Raw genomic sequence first — 19,065 nt, 5'->3', positions numbered from 1 at the left:
CGTGCCCCGCCTCTGCCTACACCGCTGTAACGCTTTCGTGATGCAGTCTTCCACAGTTTGCTCCATGGTCCGGTAGCATACCAATCCGCTCATAGTTCCTACCCCACCACGTCCGATGTACAATCTATAGGGCAGACCACACCGACTCAACCTGTGACTCAACCCTGCTTGCTCAGCTTTGACAACACGAGGAAATGGAGGGCCAGGTACGTACCATTGTTTGCCCGATCCATGAAGCATATACTCACACTCCATTTCAAAGGTCGAAAATGCCATCCAGATCGCCGCAAATCCGACGTCGAGCCAGGAGCTGCGCGGTCAGGCTATCGAATACCTGAACCAGCTCCGTGCCGAAGGCTCCGCATGGCAAGCTGCCCTCACACTCTTCGCGCGCGACCCTCGTCCCACCGACTTTGTCCGCCATACGTCGCTCGACCTTGTGAACAACGCGATCCAAGAACATCGCCTCGATGAGCAGAGTCTTGCGTACATCAAGGATACCCTCATGGGCCATATCCACCGATCCTACGTCCCGGGCAGTGGAGCTGCAGACACAAGCCATATCCAGAACAAGCTGATGCAGACTGTCACTTATCTCTTCGTAGCTCTATACCCTTCCTCATGGCAGTCCTTCTTCGACGATTTCCGTGCCTTGGCTGGCGACCAGTCTACCATCGGAAACGTCAATACAGCCACGACGTTGCTATACCTTCGCATGCTCGGTCAAGTGCACGACGAAATCGCTGACCAGTTGGTCGCCCGCCCAGAGGACGAGAAGAAGCGCAACACAGAGCTGAAAGACCTCATCCGGCAACGGGACGCGCAGAAGATCTCGTTATCTTGGCAAGAAATACTCGCGAAGTGGAGGGAGACAGACCTGAATCTTGTGAAGATGTGCCTGGAGACTATCGGGCGCTGGGTTAGTTGGACCGACATCAACTTGATTGTCAACCAAGCCATGATCACAACTTTCCTGGAAATGGCGGGCCAACAAGGAATCGCTGATCCCGAGAGCGCTGCTGGAAAGGTGCGCGATGCGGCAATCGATACATTCTCAGAGATCGTCGGGAAGAAGATGAGCCCATCGGATAAGATTGAATTAATCACTTTCCTAAATCTTTCCGAAGTCGTCGGCCAGCTGATCAGCAGCCCAGCTCTGGCCGATTTCAACAGCTCGAACTACGACAACGACCTTGCCGAGACTGTCGCTAAGCTCGTGAACAACATCGTATTCGATATCGTAAAGATACTAGAGAACGAGGCTGTCGAGGAGCATGTTCGGCAACGCGCAGACGATCTCATTCGCATCTTCACGCCTTACCTTTTACGTTTCTTCGCTGACCAATACGACGAGGTCTGCTCGACTGTCATCCCATCTCTTACAGATCTCCTTACGTTCCTCCGCAAATTGCAAAAGAAGTCTGGATCGATACCTCCACAATACGCCGCAGTATTACCACCCGTTCTAGATGCGATCATTGCAAAAATGAAGTACGACGAGACAGCCTCATGGGGTGAGGAAGGCGAACAGACAGACGAAGCAGAGTTCCTCGATCTCCGCAGACGCCTCCACGTCCTGCAACAAACAGTAACCGCCATCGACGAGCCTTACTACATCGAGACACTCAGTCGCTTAGTCAACGGAACCTTTGGACGCCTATCTCAAGGCGATCAATCCCTGAACTGGCGCGACCTCGAATTGGCTCTGTATGAGATGTATCTATTTGGAGAACTTGCAGTCAGAAACCAGGGACTGTATGCGAAACGCGAGCCCTCATCGGCTGCAGCTCAGCAACTCGTGAATATGATGAACAGCATGGTCGAATCTGGTCTAGCAAACTACCCGCACCCTGCTGTTCAGCTGCAGTATATGGAGATATGCGTACGCTACTATCAGTTCTTCGAGCAGAATCCTGGCCTCATCCCCAAGGTACTTGAGAATTTTGTCAACCTTACCCATAGCAACCATGTCAAGGTCCGCTCGCGATCCTGGTATCTCTTCCAACGCTTAGTCAAGCATCTGCGGGCCCAACTGGGCAACGTCTCCTACGACATCATTCAAGCGGTTGGAGACTTGCTTGCCATCAAAGCTGAGCTACCAGATACTTCAGAAGATGAGATGTCGTCCGATGAAGAGGATCAGTCGGCGGATGCGCTGTTCGACTCGCAGCTGTACCTTTTCGAAGCCGTGGGCTGCATCGCTTCGTCCAACACCGTCTCCGCGGAGAACAAGAGACTCTACGCGCAGACCATCATGAGCCCTCTGTTCTCAGACATGCAACAGACTCTTCCCCAGGCGAGGAATGGTGATGAGCGGGCTATACTCCAAATTCACCATATCATCATGGCCATAGGTACGCTAGCTCGAGGCTACTCAGACTGGGTACCGTCAAACAACAACAGCGTCGCGCCCCAGAGTGAGGTGGCGGATGAGTTCGTCAAAGCATCTGAGGCTATCCTCGTCGCCGTTGAATCACTGAACTCATCTGGCTCCATTCGACACGCTGCAAGATTCGCTTTCTCGCGCATGATTGCCGTATTAGGCTCGCGTCTGCTACAACAGCTGCCATCCTGGATCGAAGGACTCCTTTCTTTGAGTTCTTCCATGGACGAGATCAGTACCTTCCTCAAAGTGCTTGGTCAGGTCGTCTTCACCTTCAAGTCAGAGATCGCTGGCATTCTAGATACCGTCATGAGTCCAGTCTTGCAACGCATATTTACCGCACTAGCTGTAGTTCCTTCGGGTACAGATGACGAGATTCAACTAGCTGAGCTCCGTCGAGAGTATCTGAACTTCATCGTCGTTGTTCTCAACCAAGGTCTTGGGTCTGTGTTCGTCAGCAATGGTAAGTCGACAACATCATATATAGACTTGACACTGCTAATGTTCCGCAGTGAATCAAGCGACATTCGAGCCCATAATTTCTTCGATCGAAACGTTCGCTCGCGACACACACGACTACCCTACCGCGCGCCTTGCAATCTTTGTGCTTATCCGCATGATCACGGTGTGGGGCGGACCCGACAAAGTCGGGCCTGGCGCGAACGCAACACCCACATCTCCCGACACTGCTCAAGCACCATTGCCGGGTTTCGACAACTACGTGGTAGATAAGTTTTCTCCGTTGGCATGGTCAATTCCGGCTTCGCCGGGCTTCAACTCGAAAGACGCGCAGGCAAAGCAAGTCCTTTTTGAGGCCGCCAATCTGCAGCACGAGATCATTAAGAAGGTTGGCGAACCGTATGTGGAGCGACTCAAGAGCGATCTCGGTGGCATGGGAGTGGGCGACGACGGCGCGGACCAATACCTGCGCACCCTCGCCGGCTCGTTTGAGGGACCGAAGAAGGAAAAAGAATGGCGCAACTTCTACGTTCAATTCGTGGATCGCATGCTTGCAAGCCGAGGTTGAGCCTCGATACCTAGTCGGGTTTCGGGGATCATAGTGGAGGTGGGATTTATCAGTTTGGCGTAATATTTGTCCATCATGAAGGCGGCATCATTCTGCATCGTAGCGGGCGCCAAAAGGCTTGGTATTGAGTTTGATTTCCGTGATAACCCCAGCAGCTAGCTCGCATCTTCGTAGTGCAGCCTCATTACAAAATAGATTTCTCATCATTGTATACATTCAATGTGCTTGCAGTCTAATACTGTGCCTCATAGCATGATGATAGCATTTCATAGTGAGGGACGAGTAGAGATGCGAGCCTCCGGACGCGATGTAGTCGCGCCTGCCGCTTCAGCCCTACGCTCCCGCGCTGTAGCGACTTCACAATGGCACTGCCCTCCAGCTTCCTCCACCAAACCACCAATTCTAAACCCGCCTCATCCCGGCCCGAGCCTCTCATCATTCCCGCAAGCAGTGACGCACGAATGCCAACATGCAATGTGATAGAATCGCGATTTCTCCACATGTCGCGAAGAATGGTTTAGCAAGACCCGCCCAAGCGCTTCGCGTTTCACCCCACACAAACCGATTCGTCAGGAACGCCCCAAATGCAACCTGAGACTTCAGGAAGCGCGCTCCTAAAATGTCGAGTGGAAAGTTTATTTAGCGCTATGCTAAGGACTTGCTCTGGTACTACGCCGCATAGGATGAGGATGCGGAAGCAAAAGAAGCGTCGTTCGCTGTGCGCGAACTATCAGCCTCATCCTGACGTTACTGTGGTCGCTCGTACCGCGTAATCAACAACAACAGCATGAACGTCAGCGACGTCTCGCGCTGGAGCTCGTTCCACCGACACAATATGGACTCAACAGTCGTATATTCAGATCATCCGAATCAAGCCCAACCTGAGTCGAAATTAACATCGGTCGAAGCGACTGTAAAGCGGACGCCGAGTTGGCCAGACGAAGCACGAGCATTGAAGCAGCGCACCTGGATCTCATACTTGTATTTTGTTGCGGATGTCATCCTTGTCTTGCTTCCCATATACTTCGTTTGTCAGTTTGCGACAGGAGCCTCCCCATACCCGTGCTGACATACTATAGTGCTCGGCATAGCAGTCGTAACCCTGAATGGTAAACCTGTTGCTGGCAATGTTTTTGCAAATAAGGTTACTGCAGCTATCCAGCTTGTCCGCGATCTCCGCTTCCAGATCTTTGCAACCTGCTGATGTACTAAGGGCCCGACTATATTTCCCATCATGTTCGCGGCGATAAGTGGTCGTAGTATGAAAATGATTGCAAGATACCTAGCGGAGAAAGGCACCAAACTTAGCGTAAGTCGAGTGAAGCATACGTACGATTTTGCGCCAGTCATGATCACTGACTGACTCGTCAGAATCTCGAGCTACTCATGGCAAGCCAGTCTGTATGGGGAACGATCGAAAGCCAGCTACTGATGCGACGAATTACCGTTGTTGGTGCGAATCTGCTATTTCTTTGGACAATGTCCCCTCTAGGCGGTCAGGCATCACTACGTTTGATGAGCAAGTCCACCTATACGATAGCAACTTTCTCTCCTCTTCGTTACCTTTCTACTGGCCCCGGTAGCGCCGCGTGGGCAATTAGTAGCGGTACCTACGTTGAAACCGATGGAAGTCTGACTCAAGTCGAAGCATTGTATGCTGCCGCATTATTGGGTTCCGAACAAGTCAAAAACGGGCCACAGGACATCTGGGGCAATGTCAAAATACCGTACCTTGAATTCGGCGGGGGCAGCAAAGACAGATGGACCATTCTTAATTTAACCCAACGACGCCCTGAAGATTACGTCTCTTTGATCGGCATACCTGTCATCGGCCGCCCCGTGGATCGGGACGGGAGCTTTAGCTTGGAGACTTCTCAGCTTACCGTACAGTGTGAGCCATGGGTATCGCGTACCGTGGAAAACAGAACCGACTTTACTGAACTCGAGAAGCTCGTGCCGGGCCAGATATGGCAGAACACGTCAGATGAGAACAGTCCTTGGGGCAACGATAGAGTAGCCGGAGGAAAGCGCTCGACATTCTTTCTACAGACAGACCTTCCGCTCACCAATGGAGGTACTGATGGAGACGGCCGTTTTGATGCGTTTGCTGGTTACAAAAACACATCGATGACGAACCAGGAATTTCCCATGCGAAAGCTCACGTACGCCTCCAGCTTGGGAGTCGGACCACTTGGAAACACAAGTCTGAGTATCACTAACTGTTCTCTTGGTCAGAGTCATACTGAAACGGTGGTGGAGTGCAACAGAGACACTTGTGCTGCTGTCAAAGTCCGTCCGTCTCAGTCAGACTTGCGGAATACTCATGTCACTCCCTTCGACCACATCCTGATCTCGCAACTGGCTCTGGCTGCTTTCCCTAAAGCTTTCGGTTGGTCTAGAGGATCCAATCCGACCGAGCAGTTCATCTACAACACAACGTCCTTTCAATTAACCTCACCGACTTCGAATCTGGGCATTAATCCAGGTTGGGTAAACCTGACAGAACTAAGCCCGGAGGTTTTTGCGAAACGGCTATCTCTTGTTCTGAACACCTACTACCAACTTACGATTGCACCAAACGCATATCTTGGAAACCTTCCACAAAGCAACTCGTCGGCTTTCGGTCTTGATACCAAGCCAGTAAACGATGTCGATGTCTACCTACTTCAAAACGAAACTACCCAAAACACTACCTTCGCAAACTGGTTCAGACCCTTTAATCTGGCGACGTATGACTCAGGAATATTCTTCATCGGAGCGACGACAAACGCGACAATTAGTAGGACACATGACATCTACCTTTGCAATTTCGCTTGGCTGAGTCTGTTGCTCGTAGCTGCAGTTGCGATATTTCTGGTCGGCGTTGGGTCGTTGATTCTCAAGCGGAAGACACTTGGTCCGGAGATGTTTGGATTTGTCACAAGCATGACCTACGAAAATCCATACCTCGATCTACCTGCGGGAGGCAACACCTTGGATGCTATGGAAAGAGCAAGATTGCTGAAGGACGTTGATGTGCACGTGGGCGACGTACGCGCCAGTGAGGACATCGGGCATATCGCATTCGCTGCGGGCACACCGAAGCGCAAACTTGAGAAAGGCCGCATGTACTTTTAAGAGGCAGCCTCCGTCTCGTCTCGGTCCAGTCTGTGGCGCAGTAGCTCTTCGTCATGCACGATGTGGGCCCCCCTACGAGAAAAAGGGTACGGCGATTCGTTGAGTCTGGACAGCTCTAATTAACATCACCTCAGTCAACAAGTGCGACACACCCAGGAAGTAATTGCCTATCCTGGTGTTTAGGATATGATGGGTCAGTGAAGATGGGCCTCCAAACAATTTGATCATCCCTCCAGGGCAGCAAACGTCCGCGTCATCGTTCATCGACGCAATGCCCACAGCTAATGGTAATCGACACCCTGGCGCCGTAGCTCAGCCAGTCCCTTGCGCGATTCGAGAGAAGATGTGTCAGTCTTTAAGCGGATGCTAGTGAAAACAAGCGTCGACACCAGGCGCAGTGGAGCGAAACCCAGAAACGAGCAGCCATCGGCGTCCGCGAAAGAGAAAGCGGCTCACCAATCGGCCACGTTGGACAGGGATCGTGAAGTCTGAGATGCGACGCTCCATAAAACACAGGGGTACGGATCTTCTACCGGCCCGCTAAGCGACCACGCCTTAACCAATGGCTGCTCAGATGCAACATCGAAACGAAACCTCCCCCTTTAGGCCCTGCACCGACACATGGTGATCCTCGAATCCACGTCTTCATGGCCTTCCCACTTAGGCGTCGACGCATAACGTACATGCGTCGGTTTTGCACCATTTTCGCATTCCCTTGGCTGGGAGCCTCAGCATACCCGGACCGCCCGTTTCATCCCGTAGACGCTGGCCGCTGTGGACCACCAACGTCTTCCATGTACCTTGTCTTACGTCTACACTGTCACCCTCCAGTATGGTCGTTTGATTAGAGGATCATTCGAGCATACGCATTGTGGAGGTTTTGGTGGCGGCACGCGATGGCTATAGTATCCACACCACGTTGGTGGTGGCACAAGTATAAGACACGACCGCTTCTTCGCAGCATGATTTTCCCATCACAACTCACGCTCTCTTAGTAGCTTCTACGTTCTTTGCATTGCAGTATCATTTACACGACTAGCAGGTCTAGATCACCTACATTCTCTACAAACATCTATCGCAATTGCCGTTGTACAATTTCCCCATTCCAACCATCAGCATCATGTCCGTCCGATCCACCGTTATGGCTGCGGCCGCTTTCTTCGCCATCACCAACGCCCATATCATCATGGAGCAACCTGTTCCGTACAGCGTTGACAAGATCGACAATGGCCCTATCAACAAATCCCAATTCCCCTGCAAGAGCAACCTTGGCTTCACAGTCTCCGAGATGAACAAGATGGCCGTAGGAGAGCAGCAAACAATCAAGTTCAAGGGCACAGCTGTCCATGGCGGCGGTTCCTGCCAACTCAGCGTTACCATGGACACCGAACCTACCGAGAACTCCAAGTTCAAGGTTATCAAGTCAATTGAAGGTGGATGCCCTGGTGTCGATGGCCAAGTTAGCGAGTACAGCTACGAGCTTCCTGCCAGCATCCCCAACGGCAAGGCTACCTTTGCATGGACTTGGTTCTCGAAGATGTCGGGAGCCCCAGAACTTTACATGAACTGTGCGCCTATCGAAGTTACTGGTGGCGCTAGCGATGACTCTGCTTTCAACGAGCTTCCTGATATGTTTGTCGCGAACATCAATGAGGGTTGCACCTCTCCTCAAAACTTTGCTACCAAGTTTCCCAACCCGGGTTCAAACGTCGAGAAGGGTGCTACCAACGACTTGGAAGACCCTACTGGTAGCTGTGGAGCTACTGGTTCCACTCCTGCTGAGCCATCTTCCCCTGCTGGTGGCGAGTCTTCAGCTGCTCCCTCATCTCCTGCTGGTGGAGAGCCATCTGCTGCTCCTACTTCTGCGAACGATGGTCAGTACCATCCTGCCCCTACCGCCCCCGCCGCGGGATCGCCATCTGCCGTTCCCACATCTGTTACTGGAGGCGACTCATCTGCTCTTCCACCTAATGGCGGTGGTGTCTTCGCTCCCGGAGCTTCCAGCGGTGCATCCATCGCTCCCCCAGCCGCACCCACAGTGCCATCGACGTCCACCACACTCGTTACTGTTACCGCCTCACCCACTGCTCCCTCTCCGGTCGGACCCACCGTTCCTGCTGGAACCGGCTCTCCTGCCGCTCCTTCTATGCCTTCAACTCCTTCAGCTGGTGGCGCGGGCACTTGCACCGAGAACGGCTCTGTGGTCTGCAACGGCGCCGATCAATTTGGTCTCTGCAACAACGGCGAGGTCGTCTGGCAAGCCGTCGCAGCCGGCACAACCTGTGTCAACGGCAGCATCACAAAGCGTGGTTACAACGGACGCATCGCTCGTCCTAGTTGGTCCAGCCGCCGCGTTGTCAACTAAACGCACAATGCCTCATGATACGCATCGCTCACGACACATGTTGAAACATAACTGCATTCACACATTCGTTTCTTCCACCTTTTTCGACTGGGAATGTGGTCTGGGACCGAACTTTCCGCTGTACATAACCAAAGCTTTTCTTCGCATCTATTGGCGTTCTGTGTTGGGACTTTTCGAAATTTTCGAACGAACACTAAGGGGCCTGAGTATCGACAGGGTCACAAGGATGCCTGCCGGTAGCCAAAATCACCCTCGGTTTAGAAGCCTTAGAAATGAAACACGATTTCTGATACCATGCCTTTTCCGATTTAATTGCGTGACTGTAGCATCTGTTGTTACTAATGTGTGTTGAAATCGGATGATAGGTAATTTGCCAGTTGTCGAAATAGTGGGCGTTGTTGGTTGATTGACAGCTTGATGATCCTACAATTCGTTCATTTCACATTACATAAAACTTGCTCCTGTTAACCATCTCGTTTATCTATCACAACACTATCAACACTCATGTCTACCCAGCATGCGCACAAACGTATCCCATTCTCTCATCCACTACATTCCACCCTCGAATACCCATCCGCCTCCCTGAGCCAGATCACTAATCAGGCTCGGAGCGCGGATGTCTTGAAACCTCGCATGCCTGACCATCACAGGGCCCTCGAAACCCGGACCCCGGCATCAAAGCCGCACAAGCATCATCCCACGACAAATGATGTGAATCATCTTAGATCTGGAAATAGAATTAGGCTTGCTCAGCCACTATAATAGCTAGTGTCAGGTCCTAAGCCCTTGATGTCCATGGAGTGGGGTTGGTGGGGGTGTGGCGCAGTATGGACGAAAAAGGCGAGGGCGATGTTTCCAAAGTTGGGATATGCCTAGACGTAGAGCGATTGGGCGATACAAAGAATGTCTTTGGTGTTTGCGAAGTGTGGTGCGCCCATAAGTGGAGAGACTAAGCCCCAGGGCAGGTTAGTAGTTCAGAAGTAAATATGTCTTCATTGCGCGTGTTATTCAACTCCAAATCAACCCAGAACCTTTGAATGCCAAGTATATCCTTCGCAGGAGCCAAGACTCGCAAAGCTATCGGTCGGACAGAATGTTGTGCGAGTCCTTCTTTGCACTGGCAGACTATCGTCGGAAACCCTATGTCGCTGGTGAAGCTGTTAGCTGTTTGGTCGAAGCCACAGAACGAGCTTTCGTCGATACAGCTCGATAAGTTCGCGGCTTGAGGAATGGTCGATAGTGCCCAGGTGCCATGGGGGAAGGTTGCATTGCTCAGCTTTGGAACCTGGTTAAGGCAGTGACGCGTTGTGCAGGAACTTAGCTGCTCTAGATAACAGAAACGATAAAGAGGTGTACAGAGCGATAGAGCACGAATAGTAAGATTATGAAAGCTATGTGAAGCTGGCTTCTGAGCTTATGATGTCATGATCCAGATACTCATGTCAGCTATTAAATGACCGTGCCATTATAAACTTGATAGCAACTTTTGTGACCGCACAAATCCAAGGGCATTTTACCGTCGCTTACCGATTGTGGCATGGTGGCAAAGAGGGACCAACCCCTATTTCGTGCCGTGGCGATCGGCATGATTGAGACGAACTCCGGGGCCATCATCGATTTCATCCCAGCCATCAAGCCCATGTTATAAGCGACCCTTACTGCAGACCCTTTGATTTGTGTGAAGTATCTAAGTGTACCGCTCTTCGATTCGGGATATCTACCCCCCGTGGAGTGTGTCCGCCAGACCTGGCCGAATGCGGCTAGCGGCGCAAATTTCCTCAGAAATGCGGGACAGCGGTGTGAAGTTTTCAGGCCTTGGCCCAATGCACTACTCCTGGCTCGCTCGAGGGGCGAGCTTCCACGTACTTGGCAGTAGTGAAGGCTTCCCATAGGTCCGCGAGGAAAGATGTCTTCTTTTGCGCAATGTACTTGTCCCCAAGCAACGGCGCAATGGCAAACGTAGCCTCTTCGCAGTGATAGAAGGGAATGCGCCTGGGCTGTCAGTTTCAGATCCAACACTAGTTAAAGCGAATCTACTTACGGGAAGATGTGATGCACGACATGGTATTCAATGATGCCGTGAAAGATGTGGCGTCCAATAAAGCCGAATTCGCGATCCACAGTGGACATGGCGCCCTTCTGGTAAGTCCAGGCCCCATCTTCGTAATGAGGCGCTTCTGGGTGCGTGTGGTGGAGATAAGTGATAGCGACTTGCATGGTTAGTGAATGCTGTTTACACGGTTGGGCCAAAAAGATGCTTACCGATCCAATGGTTCATCCAGAGGTAAGGAAGACCGTACAAGAAGAAAGTGTTTCGGTAGCCTAGGGTCTGAGCGACTTGATAGAGGACTGCAAAGACGGCCACGATGCCTGCGTTGGATAGAAGGACGTATGGCTGCTCTTGACGAGTGAAGACGGGCGAAGTGGGATCGAGATGGCTTTGCTTGTAGGTCGGCACGGTGGATCGACGGCCTCTGGTAAGGCTTTGTGCGCCAGCTCCTGCGTTGATCAGGATGTAGGCTGGCCATCCGAAGAGCTGGTGAATCGCCAGAGTGAAGAGACTGACGATGGGTGTATCCGCCGCGTCGTGGTCCACGAGGCGTGTCAAGAAGCTCGGTTCGGCCTTTGACTCGGAAGTTGGCTTGCGGTTGGGCACGAAGACGGTGTCCTTGTCCATGTGGTTTGCGTAACGGTGATGACGGGAATGGCTGAACTTCCACGAGAAGAATGGGACAAGAAGAATGCTGTGAAGGACCCAACCAACTGCCGCATTGACTTGGAGATGGCTTGAGAAGGAGTCGTGGCCACATTCGTGGGCCAAAATCCAAAGCCCTGTGAAGAACAGACCTTGGACAAAACTGTAGAGGACCCAGAGCGGAATGGCCCAAGACGACTCAAGACGTGTCAAGCAGACGGCAGAGTAGAACAAGGCGCTGACCGCCACGAGGTCTCGTGCAACGTACGAAAGGGATCTCAGAAGAGAGCGTTCGAAGCATTTTTCTGGGATGGCTTCTCGAAGAGCCTTGATTCCGGGCACAGAGGCATCTCCAACCGGTGCCATGTCCGGCGAGGTGAGCGTCTGGGTTGTGGTTGCACTCATGGTGGGTGGTGGAGGAAGAATGTGAGAGAGACGGAGAAAGGAAGAGGAAGGGAGAGGGCACGATTATCTACTCAGACGACAAAGCTGCACAGTCCTAAAGGGCCCTTGGTGCGTTCTCAACAAGGCAAGACGAAGACGCTCAGTGGATCACATTGGACCCCTATGTGGAGTACAGTGTTGCGGAAAGTACCTAGGTAAGTCCTGGACTTAGCTTTGGAGACAAAGCTTTAGTCTAGAGCGGCCCGACGATAAAATCGAGGGATGGAATGCTGGAGCGGCACGCAAGGCCCGTTTACGCGCAAAAGTCGGTGTGAAAGATCAAGAGCAACCAAACGGCGTCCGCGTAATTGCTCCTTTACTCGACAGGGCTGGGCGGCCGTTGGAACGGTCTACACATGGCTGCCAATCTCGTACCCAACGTGAACAAGACTGCAGATCTCATTCGCGTCAGCGACCCACATGGAACCAGGAGTGTTTGCTCAGTTTCGGCGGTTTTCATATCGCAGGTTCTAGCCTAGCTATGCAAACCATGTATATACCATTGATAAGTACCGGAGAAACTGTTTGGGATTGAGTTTGCGCAACACGGCGGCTCAAAACGGCTTTTTACACGCCATGGCGTCCGTTGCCACGCTTATCTCACGGCGCGAGGGCCCGTATGCTCAACAGACGCATCCTAGCCATAGAAAGCAGGAGGGAGGAGTCTTTGTCTGGGTAGCAAGCAGACTAATGCTACCACTGTGGGGTCCCGATGTCGTGGTCGCAGGAAAAAAAGGGTTCAGGCACATTTGCTGGACCCTGGAACTAGCTCCGAAACGACTTGGCGCCTCGGTAATCTCTACCGCCTGTGCGCCTCCACGCGCCCTCGGCTCTTCGCCTCTTCGTCGTCCATTTAACCATACTTTAACTTTCGGCGGCCGTGCTCAGTGACCTCGGGATGCTGTACCTCGATTCTCTGCATGCCGTTGCTGCAAACCTAATCGGCCGGCGCGAGAACGCACGAGAATGTCGTATGGGGTATTCCGACACGCACGGGCCACCTCACCTGGGTAGCATCATCTACACCGGACACTTTGGTCTTCTCGCCAAGCGTGCCCGATATCTCCCTTTGACCCGATGCACGTTTGGGATGACGCTGTCCTGCAGTCAACAGGCATCGCCAACATCACCATCGTTTTGTGTCTCTCGTCTCGAAGCACGTCATGTGTTATCTTGGCTAGCTTATGTACAACATGGGTCCGTATAGCCGTATTCGCACCGACTAGCCTCCGCACTCATCGAGCCGCTTGACAGCTTCCGCTTCACAGCTTCGATAGCGCACTAACCTCTTCCACGAAGCCTCGCTCCCACGTCTCGAGTCCTGCTCTGGGGCACCAACCCAGTCTCTTAGCGATTTCACTGCGAGTCCTGCATGTGCTTGCGAACCCCAGCTCAGCAACTTGCTCAACACCACCAGTCAAGAGTTTGGCTCCATCGGCGAGACAAACAGACTTTACCGTGTTACTCTTGACTACGCCGGCGTCGAATGCTGCATTTGCAACCGCCTGCGACACCTCGATCCACGTGTGACGCCCATGTGCGCTGAAAACAACGCCTTGTTTCCCCTTGGGCAGAGAAGCGCCTCCCTTTGACAAGATCTCCACGAGTACCAGCTCGTAGAGCTCTGCCAGGTCCTCGATATGAACTAGAGCAAGAGATCAGCGTGCGTTTGTGACAGAGATTCGGCGGTAATAGTACCGTTGTCCCACACGCCCTTGCCGTCACCGATAACGATGGCTTCCCCTTCAGAGATCGCCGCTCGGGCCAATCGAGGAACTTGCAGACTACGCTTATTCCACAAGCCCGTTCCAACCTAGACGAGGTGTCAATATCGTGCGGGGCCGCAGTTTGCGGGGAGGCGTCGCTCACCCCGTAGATCAATGGAGACATGAGAACGACAGTCTTCACGCCTGACTCGAGTCCAGCATCTATCATGCCAAGCTCCGTTGTGCGTTGAATGTACTTTTTTACTGTGTTGCGCGACTTCTCATACGCATAGATGTTGTCCCTCGAGTCGTCGAATTCCAGATCGGGTTTTGATTCAACGTGAACACCCGAGAGTGGCTGGTCCGCAAGGTTCGAGACACCTGAAGTGTGGACCATCCAAGCATCTTTGCCAGTGGACTTCTGGCGCAACGAAAGACCCTCGATAAAGGCCGCAGCACTGGCGAGATGATAACCGAGCGTCATGTTGAAGATGACGTCGTACTGACTTGCTATCTCGACAAGGCGGTCAGTATCGTCCAGACCTTCGAAGCCGATAACCTTGACCTTGTCACCAAACGCAGCGTGGAGCTGTGCAACTCTTTCTTGGCCTCGAACGAGACACGTAATATCAGCGTCTTTGATCGCTGCATGTTTGCTGCGAAGCAGTTGGTGGAGCACACTGCCCCCAATGTATCCTGTGACGCCGGCAAGCAGAATCCTTTCCCGAGCCATGATTGGAAGATACGACAACGTGATACAAGTACGAGATATCGGCGATGATGATATATTGGCGGTCCGAGGATTGCCTGGGAAACCTGCCTACTTTTGAAGTGATGATTACTAAGAGGGTATTCAGACAACGGCTGGGTCAATACTATGCACCTCGACATACCTGCTCTGCGTGGGCGAAAGACATCATCTTGCCCGGGGCCTCGCACTCCAATGGAGGCAGCGGAGTTCTCTCCGGAACTTTGCTTTGCATCGGTACTGCATTCCCGCCGTTGGAACTTTGTCTTAACAAAGTTTCGCTATTCTCCCGATACGGCCCGCTCCATCGGCATGATAACACATCTAGCTGCTGACGCGGCTGAATACAAACTCAACACCCTTGGTGACTGCACTACACAACTGTAGCATGGAAGAATTTAGAGTCATGCAGCTAGGGCAAAGTCCTTCATCTCAGACACCCATATCTCCGAATAACGCATATGGCATTCATCGGCCTCATTCAACATGATACCTCATGATAGCTGCAGCGGTGCGGGCCGAATACCAAGATCACTGCAAGCAGGCTTCCTACATCCCAGTCGCCTTGATTGTCTGGTGTTCCTTATGCGAAGATAGTTTTTGGCATCGTTCGTGTCGTTAGTATTGCGATAATCAGAGGTGACTCGTGGTCTGTGGGCTACGATGCAAAGAGGATAGACCGGATGTAATTAGAGTACGACACCACGCGCACATAGACCGTGTTGTCAGCACACACCAAGCTCTCACCGACCTGGGGGCGATCCCCAATGACCTGAACCCAGGCCCGGTGCCCAAAGTCAACACCATCCTCGTGGGGTTTGTCACATGTCAGTGGATGTTACCGTATTACGGCAACTACTTGTTTGGTGCAACAAGTGCCGATTGAGATAAGACGACGCAAAAAGCCAAGTCCTGAGCACCCAATAGCCACGGAAAACCAGTCAGCTTACTCTGACCGGCCGTCTAGCTAGCGTCGGCCGACTGCCGAAGTATCTACCTGGATATGACGAGGAACGTGGGCGAAGTCAAACAGAGAATGAAGCTAGAAACACATGCACTGACGTTACGTGCATAGGGCGAACAGTCCTTGAAGTTAATCGACACTACGCTACGTCACTGAGGCTGAGATCCGTTGTATTCAACAGCCTCAAGTCTAGTCGCATTGCCGACGAAACTTGTGCCCATGATGCTTCCGGGTTAAAACTTGTCTGTAGTCTCGTTGAAAGAGTCGGTATATTCACTGAGTCATTTACCCTACTGCCGGTCGGTTTTCGGTACCAGACTTGTGGGGGTCTAGTTTACCCTCCACTGATCAGCCTGCGATCTAGCAACTAGTGTATGGCAATCGTCTGGGGACTCTGTATCAACCTAGCTTTGAGGGTCTCCAGGTTCTAACCACGGCGATCCCCAACGTGCGTGAAATTGGCGGGATCGCAGGGGGAGTGACTTCGGGAGAGTATTATAGCGATTGATCAAACGACCTGACTATAAGACGCCACTTCCACGTTAGGAGCCGTTAATCCAACGCTTCATCTCATACCTCTTCATCGTATCTACCTTGATCGCTCACAATGAACGTCTCTACTCCAACTTTTCCATGGCATCTCATGCCGACCATGGACTCTCTCCCTTCTGCAGAGCAGTTCTCCACCATCGAGATGCACCCGCGCAATATAGTCGCAAGTCTCTTGGCCATAGTGATCAGCTTTTCTTACCTTCGATCTGTTACGAAAAAGACTGGCCTTGAGCGCTTCCCCGGACCGTGGTATGCGCCCTATACGGCCCTGCATCTGCGATGGCTCTTCGCTCGTGGCACGATCCACGAATATGTCGAGAAGATGCACAAGCAGTACGGCGATGTCATCCGTTTGGGACCAAGACAGCTCTGGATATCTGATAAGGGAGCTATGAAGCAGATTCTTCTCACGATTGATCTACCCAAGGTTACCATGTATGCTGAGATCTCGAGAGACAGAAAAAGTCCCGGTCTCTTTGGAGAGATGTAAGTATCAGTCTCCCGTATTTCCTTGCGAAAACGACGGTAGCTGACGCCGAAAACCCACAGCCGCCCCGTTCCCCACCGCAACCTCAAGAAGTTCCTCAGCCCAGCTTTCACTGTCTCTTCTGTCGACAAGCTAGACACGTTCTTCAAAGCGTGCACATCGATCTTGCTCAGCAACTACTACACTGAAGTCAACAAGGCTATCGCTCAAGATGCCAAGTCCAACCCCAACGGCGACTTCGAGACTGACCTTATGCGTGACTTGCACTGTCTTGCGCTAGACATCATGGGCGAGTCGTCATTTGGTAAGGGCTTCGGGCAGATCGACAAGATCTTCGATCCCAGCAAGCTGTTGTCCGGCAGGGACAAGCGCTGGAGCAAGATTCCCGACGCCATCTTCAATGGTCAGGCGAAGAGGTATGGGCTGGTCTTTGTGAAGAGATTCCTCCGGCGCATGGGATATGAGTGGGAGGTTGATTGGCCCAAGGAGATGACGTCTGCGATTTGCGAACTCGTCGACGAACGCGCGGCAGCTCAGGGAGGACACGAGAACAAGAAACGCATCGATGTCCTCCAGCACATGTTGGACGAGGGCGCGCGACCAGACACGGGAGAGCGTATGTCGAACCAGGACATCATCGATCAGATGTCTGAGCTCCTTCTCGCTGGATCGGAAACCACGTCTGGTACGTTAGATTCATCCATGCCCCATTGCCACTCCTTAGCTCCTAGGTTGCGGCCTTCGAGTTTCCCTCTCCACTGCGCATCATAGTAGCTAACGAGGCGCCTTAGGAACCATGGCATGCCTGTTTGTGGAACTCGCACGAACCCCCGCCGCTCTCGAAAAGCTACTCGCTTCTCTTCCCGTCCTTGGCCCCAATGACCCCATCCTAGACTCAAAGACGGTGCGCACAGACCCACAATATCGCTACCTCGAAGCCTGTCTGAAGGAGAACCTGCGTATGAACCCCATCGCCTCGGAACTGGGTCGCCGTACCACAGACCAAGGCCACAACATCAACGGCAACGAGATTCCGCCTTACACGATTGTGTCGGCCAGCTACAGAGCGCTCCATCGTGATGAGAGGTACTGGCCTCAGGCGGAGAGGTTCTGGCCGGAGCGGTGGCTGGAAGGTGAGGAAAGAGAGGACGCACCCGAACCTGAGTAAGTCGCCCTTGGTGATGAGACGAGAGATTCGATGTGGACATTTTCTAACGTGAGATTGTAGTCTGGATGCTTACTTTCCATTCTCCAACGGCCGACACAATTGTATCGGACAAAAGTATGTTACCTTCCCCCTCATCTTCTGCTGCAGCAGCGCACTAACATGCATGGCCAGCTTCGCATACGCAGAGATGCGCACAGTCTCGGCCAATCTTCTTTCTCGCTTTGCTCTCGAGGAGGCTGGATACCAGCAGATCCAACTCCGGCAATTCATCACGATGCAGTTCCATGATGGCAAGTGGAGAGTTGTGCTGAAGCCCCGCTGGAAGGATGCTGCGAAGGCTTAATGCGCGAGCTTTCGCGTCGCTACTGCAGCATGTTGGGGTGGATGGCGTTGAGCAGGAAGCACTCGATTGAAGAACAGATTGAAGAACAGATTGAAAGAAAGGGGAAAGCGCGAAGCAGGACCATTCTCCAGTTTGAGGGCACATTCCTTTTCTCTTTTGGGTAGTGCGACTAGACAGTAGAAGGCACAATTTGATTGATTCCACCACCAACTCCCGTGCTCGTCTGCTTTCTTGTAACATGACATGGCTCTGGACTGAAGCGTGAGGCGAGCGGAGGCAGCGGAGTCAGCGGAGTCAGGCTGCATGAAGGCAAGGATATCGACCCGGGCTGTGGACAGAGGCTCGGGCTTATCTCGCAGCCTGCAGCCAAGGCCGAAGTAGCAGCGCATGCCGTCAGCGAGCGTGAGGCAGCCCTGGAGTGCCGGAGGCTAGCGCGCCGCTGCACGGGAGCGCGTCAGGGCAACTCAGCAGCAACAGCAACAGCCTTGTGCACGACACCATGGCCATGGCCACGACCCCGACCCCGACCCGCACACGACATGTCTGAGCCCCGACGGTCGACGAGGGCGCGCGCCCGCGAAGACGCCGCCCCGGCTGCCCCCGACACGCCCAACGACAAGCCCGCCAAAGCCGCCAAAGCCGCCCTGAAGCGCAAGCGGACCAGCCTCGCCGTCAAAGACGCGCCGCCCTCGACGCCCGTTGCTGAGGGCGCGCCGCTGCCCCCGCGACAGACGCTGCCCCTCCAGCTGGTCGACGGCGCGCCGCTGCCCACACTGCGCGAGCCACAGCCCCTCCACCTTCCATCGAGCGAATGGCAGACGATCCAGCAGAGCCGCGTCCTCGAGACGTCCTTCGAGCGCTCCAAGGCTGTCTGGCTGTCTGGCGCCAACTTCCGCACCTTCCATGCCCACTTCAACCAGCCCAAGAAGCTGGCCGACCGCACCGACGAGGACAAGGCCAAGACGGCGAGACAGAAGGAGCTGCTCAAGAACTTCCCCCAGGTCGGTGCCGACCGGGTGAGCGTGAAGCTCGTCATAGAGCCGCACACGCTGCCTATCCGCCTCTA

General features: G+C 53.1%; 7 protein-coding genes across 7 annotated transcripts; 5 read left to right on the top strand and 2 right to left on the bottom strand.

Moving 5' to 3' along the window:
• Window positions 1-194: 194 nt before the first annotated feature.
• LOS1 (pre-tRNA nuclear export protein) lies at window positions 195-3,410 on the top strand (the record flags this gene model as incomplete). Its single annotated transcript, XM_051496766.1, has 3 exons — window positions 195-206; window positions 263-2,846; window positions 2,896-3,410. The coding sequence occupies 3 exons, from the start codon at window positions 195-197 to the stop codon at window positions 3,408-3,410; spliced, it is 3,111 nt and encodes a 1,036-aa protein (XP_051353486.1).
• A 2,068-nt stretch (window positions 3,411-5,478) lies between these two features.
• J4E92_005383 (uncharacterized protein) lies at window positions 5,479-6,527 on the top strand (the record flags this gene model as incomplete). Its single annotated transcript, XM_051496765.1, has 2 exons — window positions 5,479-5,484; window positions 5,715-6,527. The coding sequence occupies 2 exons, from the start codon at window positions 5,479-5,481 to the stop codon at window positions 6,525-6,527; spliced, it is 819 nt and encodes a 272-aa protein (XP_051353485.1).
• Window positions 6,528-7,647: 1,120 nt separating this feature from the next.
• On the top strand, window positions 7,648-8,892 carry J4E92_005382 (uncharacterized protein; the record flags this gene model as incomplete). The annotated part of the gene is made up of 1 exon (XM_051496764.1): window positions 7,648-8,892. One exon carries the CDS (start codon window positions 7,648-7,650, stop codon window positions 8,890-8,892), a length of 1,245 nt encoding a protein of 414 aa, XP_051353484.1.
• Window positions 8,893-10,700: 1,808 nt separating this feature from the next.
• J4E92_005381 (uncharacterized protein) lies at window positions 10,701-10,955 on the bottom strand (the record flags this gene model as incomplete). The annotated part of the gene is made up of 2 exons (XM_051496763.1): window positions 10,701-10,884; window positions 10,951-10,955. 2 exons carry the CDS (start codon window positions 10,953-10,955, stop codon window positions 10,701-10,703), a joined length of 189 nt encoding a protein of 62 aa, XP_051353483.1.
• Window positions 10,956-11,125: 170 nt separating this feature from the next.
• Window positions 11,126-11,992, bottom strand: J4E92_005380 (uncharacterized protein; the record flags this gene model as incomplete). The annotated part of the gene is made up of 2 exons (XM_051496762.1): window positions 11,126-11,892; window positions 11,989-11,992. 2 exons carry the CDS (start codon window positions 11,990-11,992, stop codon window positions 11,126-11,128), a joined length of 771 nt encoding a protein of 256 aa, XP_051353482.1.
• Window positions 11,993-16,101: 4,109 nt separating this feature from the next.
• On the top strand, window positions 16,102-17,259 carry J4E92_005379 (uncharacterized protein; the record flags this gene model as incomplete). Its single annotated transcript, XM_051496761.1, has 2 exons — window positions 16,102-16,487; window positions 16,551-17,259. The coding sequence occupies 2 exons, from the start codon at window positions 16,102-16,104 to the stop codon at window positions 17,257-17,259; spliced, it is 1,095 nt and encodes a 364-aa protein (XP_051353481.1).
• Window positions 17,260-17,289: 30 nt separating this feature from the next.
• On the top strand, window positions 17,290-17,656 carry J4E92_005378 (uncharacterized protein; the record flags this gene model as incomplete). The annotated part of the gene is made up of 2 exons (XM_051496760.1): window positions 17,290-17,295; window positions 17,336-17,656. 2 exons carry the CDS (start codon window positions 17,290-17,292, stop codon window positions 17,654-17,656), a joined length of 327 nt encoding a protein of 108 aa, XP_051353480.1.
• Between the last annotated feature and the right edge of the window lie 1,409 nt (window positions 17,657-19,065).

Source organism: Alternaria infectoria, assembly GCF_024043175.1.
Source record: "Alternaria infectoria strain BMP 0036 chromosome Unknown scaffold_7, whole genome shotgun sequence".
Classification (NCBI taxonomy): domain Eukaryota; kingdom Fungi; phylum Ascomycota; class Dothideomycetes; order Pleosporales; family Pleosporaceae; genus Alternaria; species Alternaria infectoria.
Note: the sequence above shows the minus strand (reverse complement) of the source record. Positions and strands in the feature narration are given on the sequence as shown.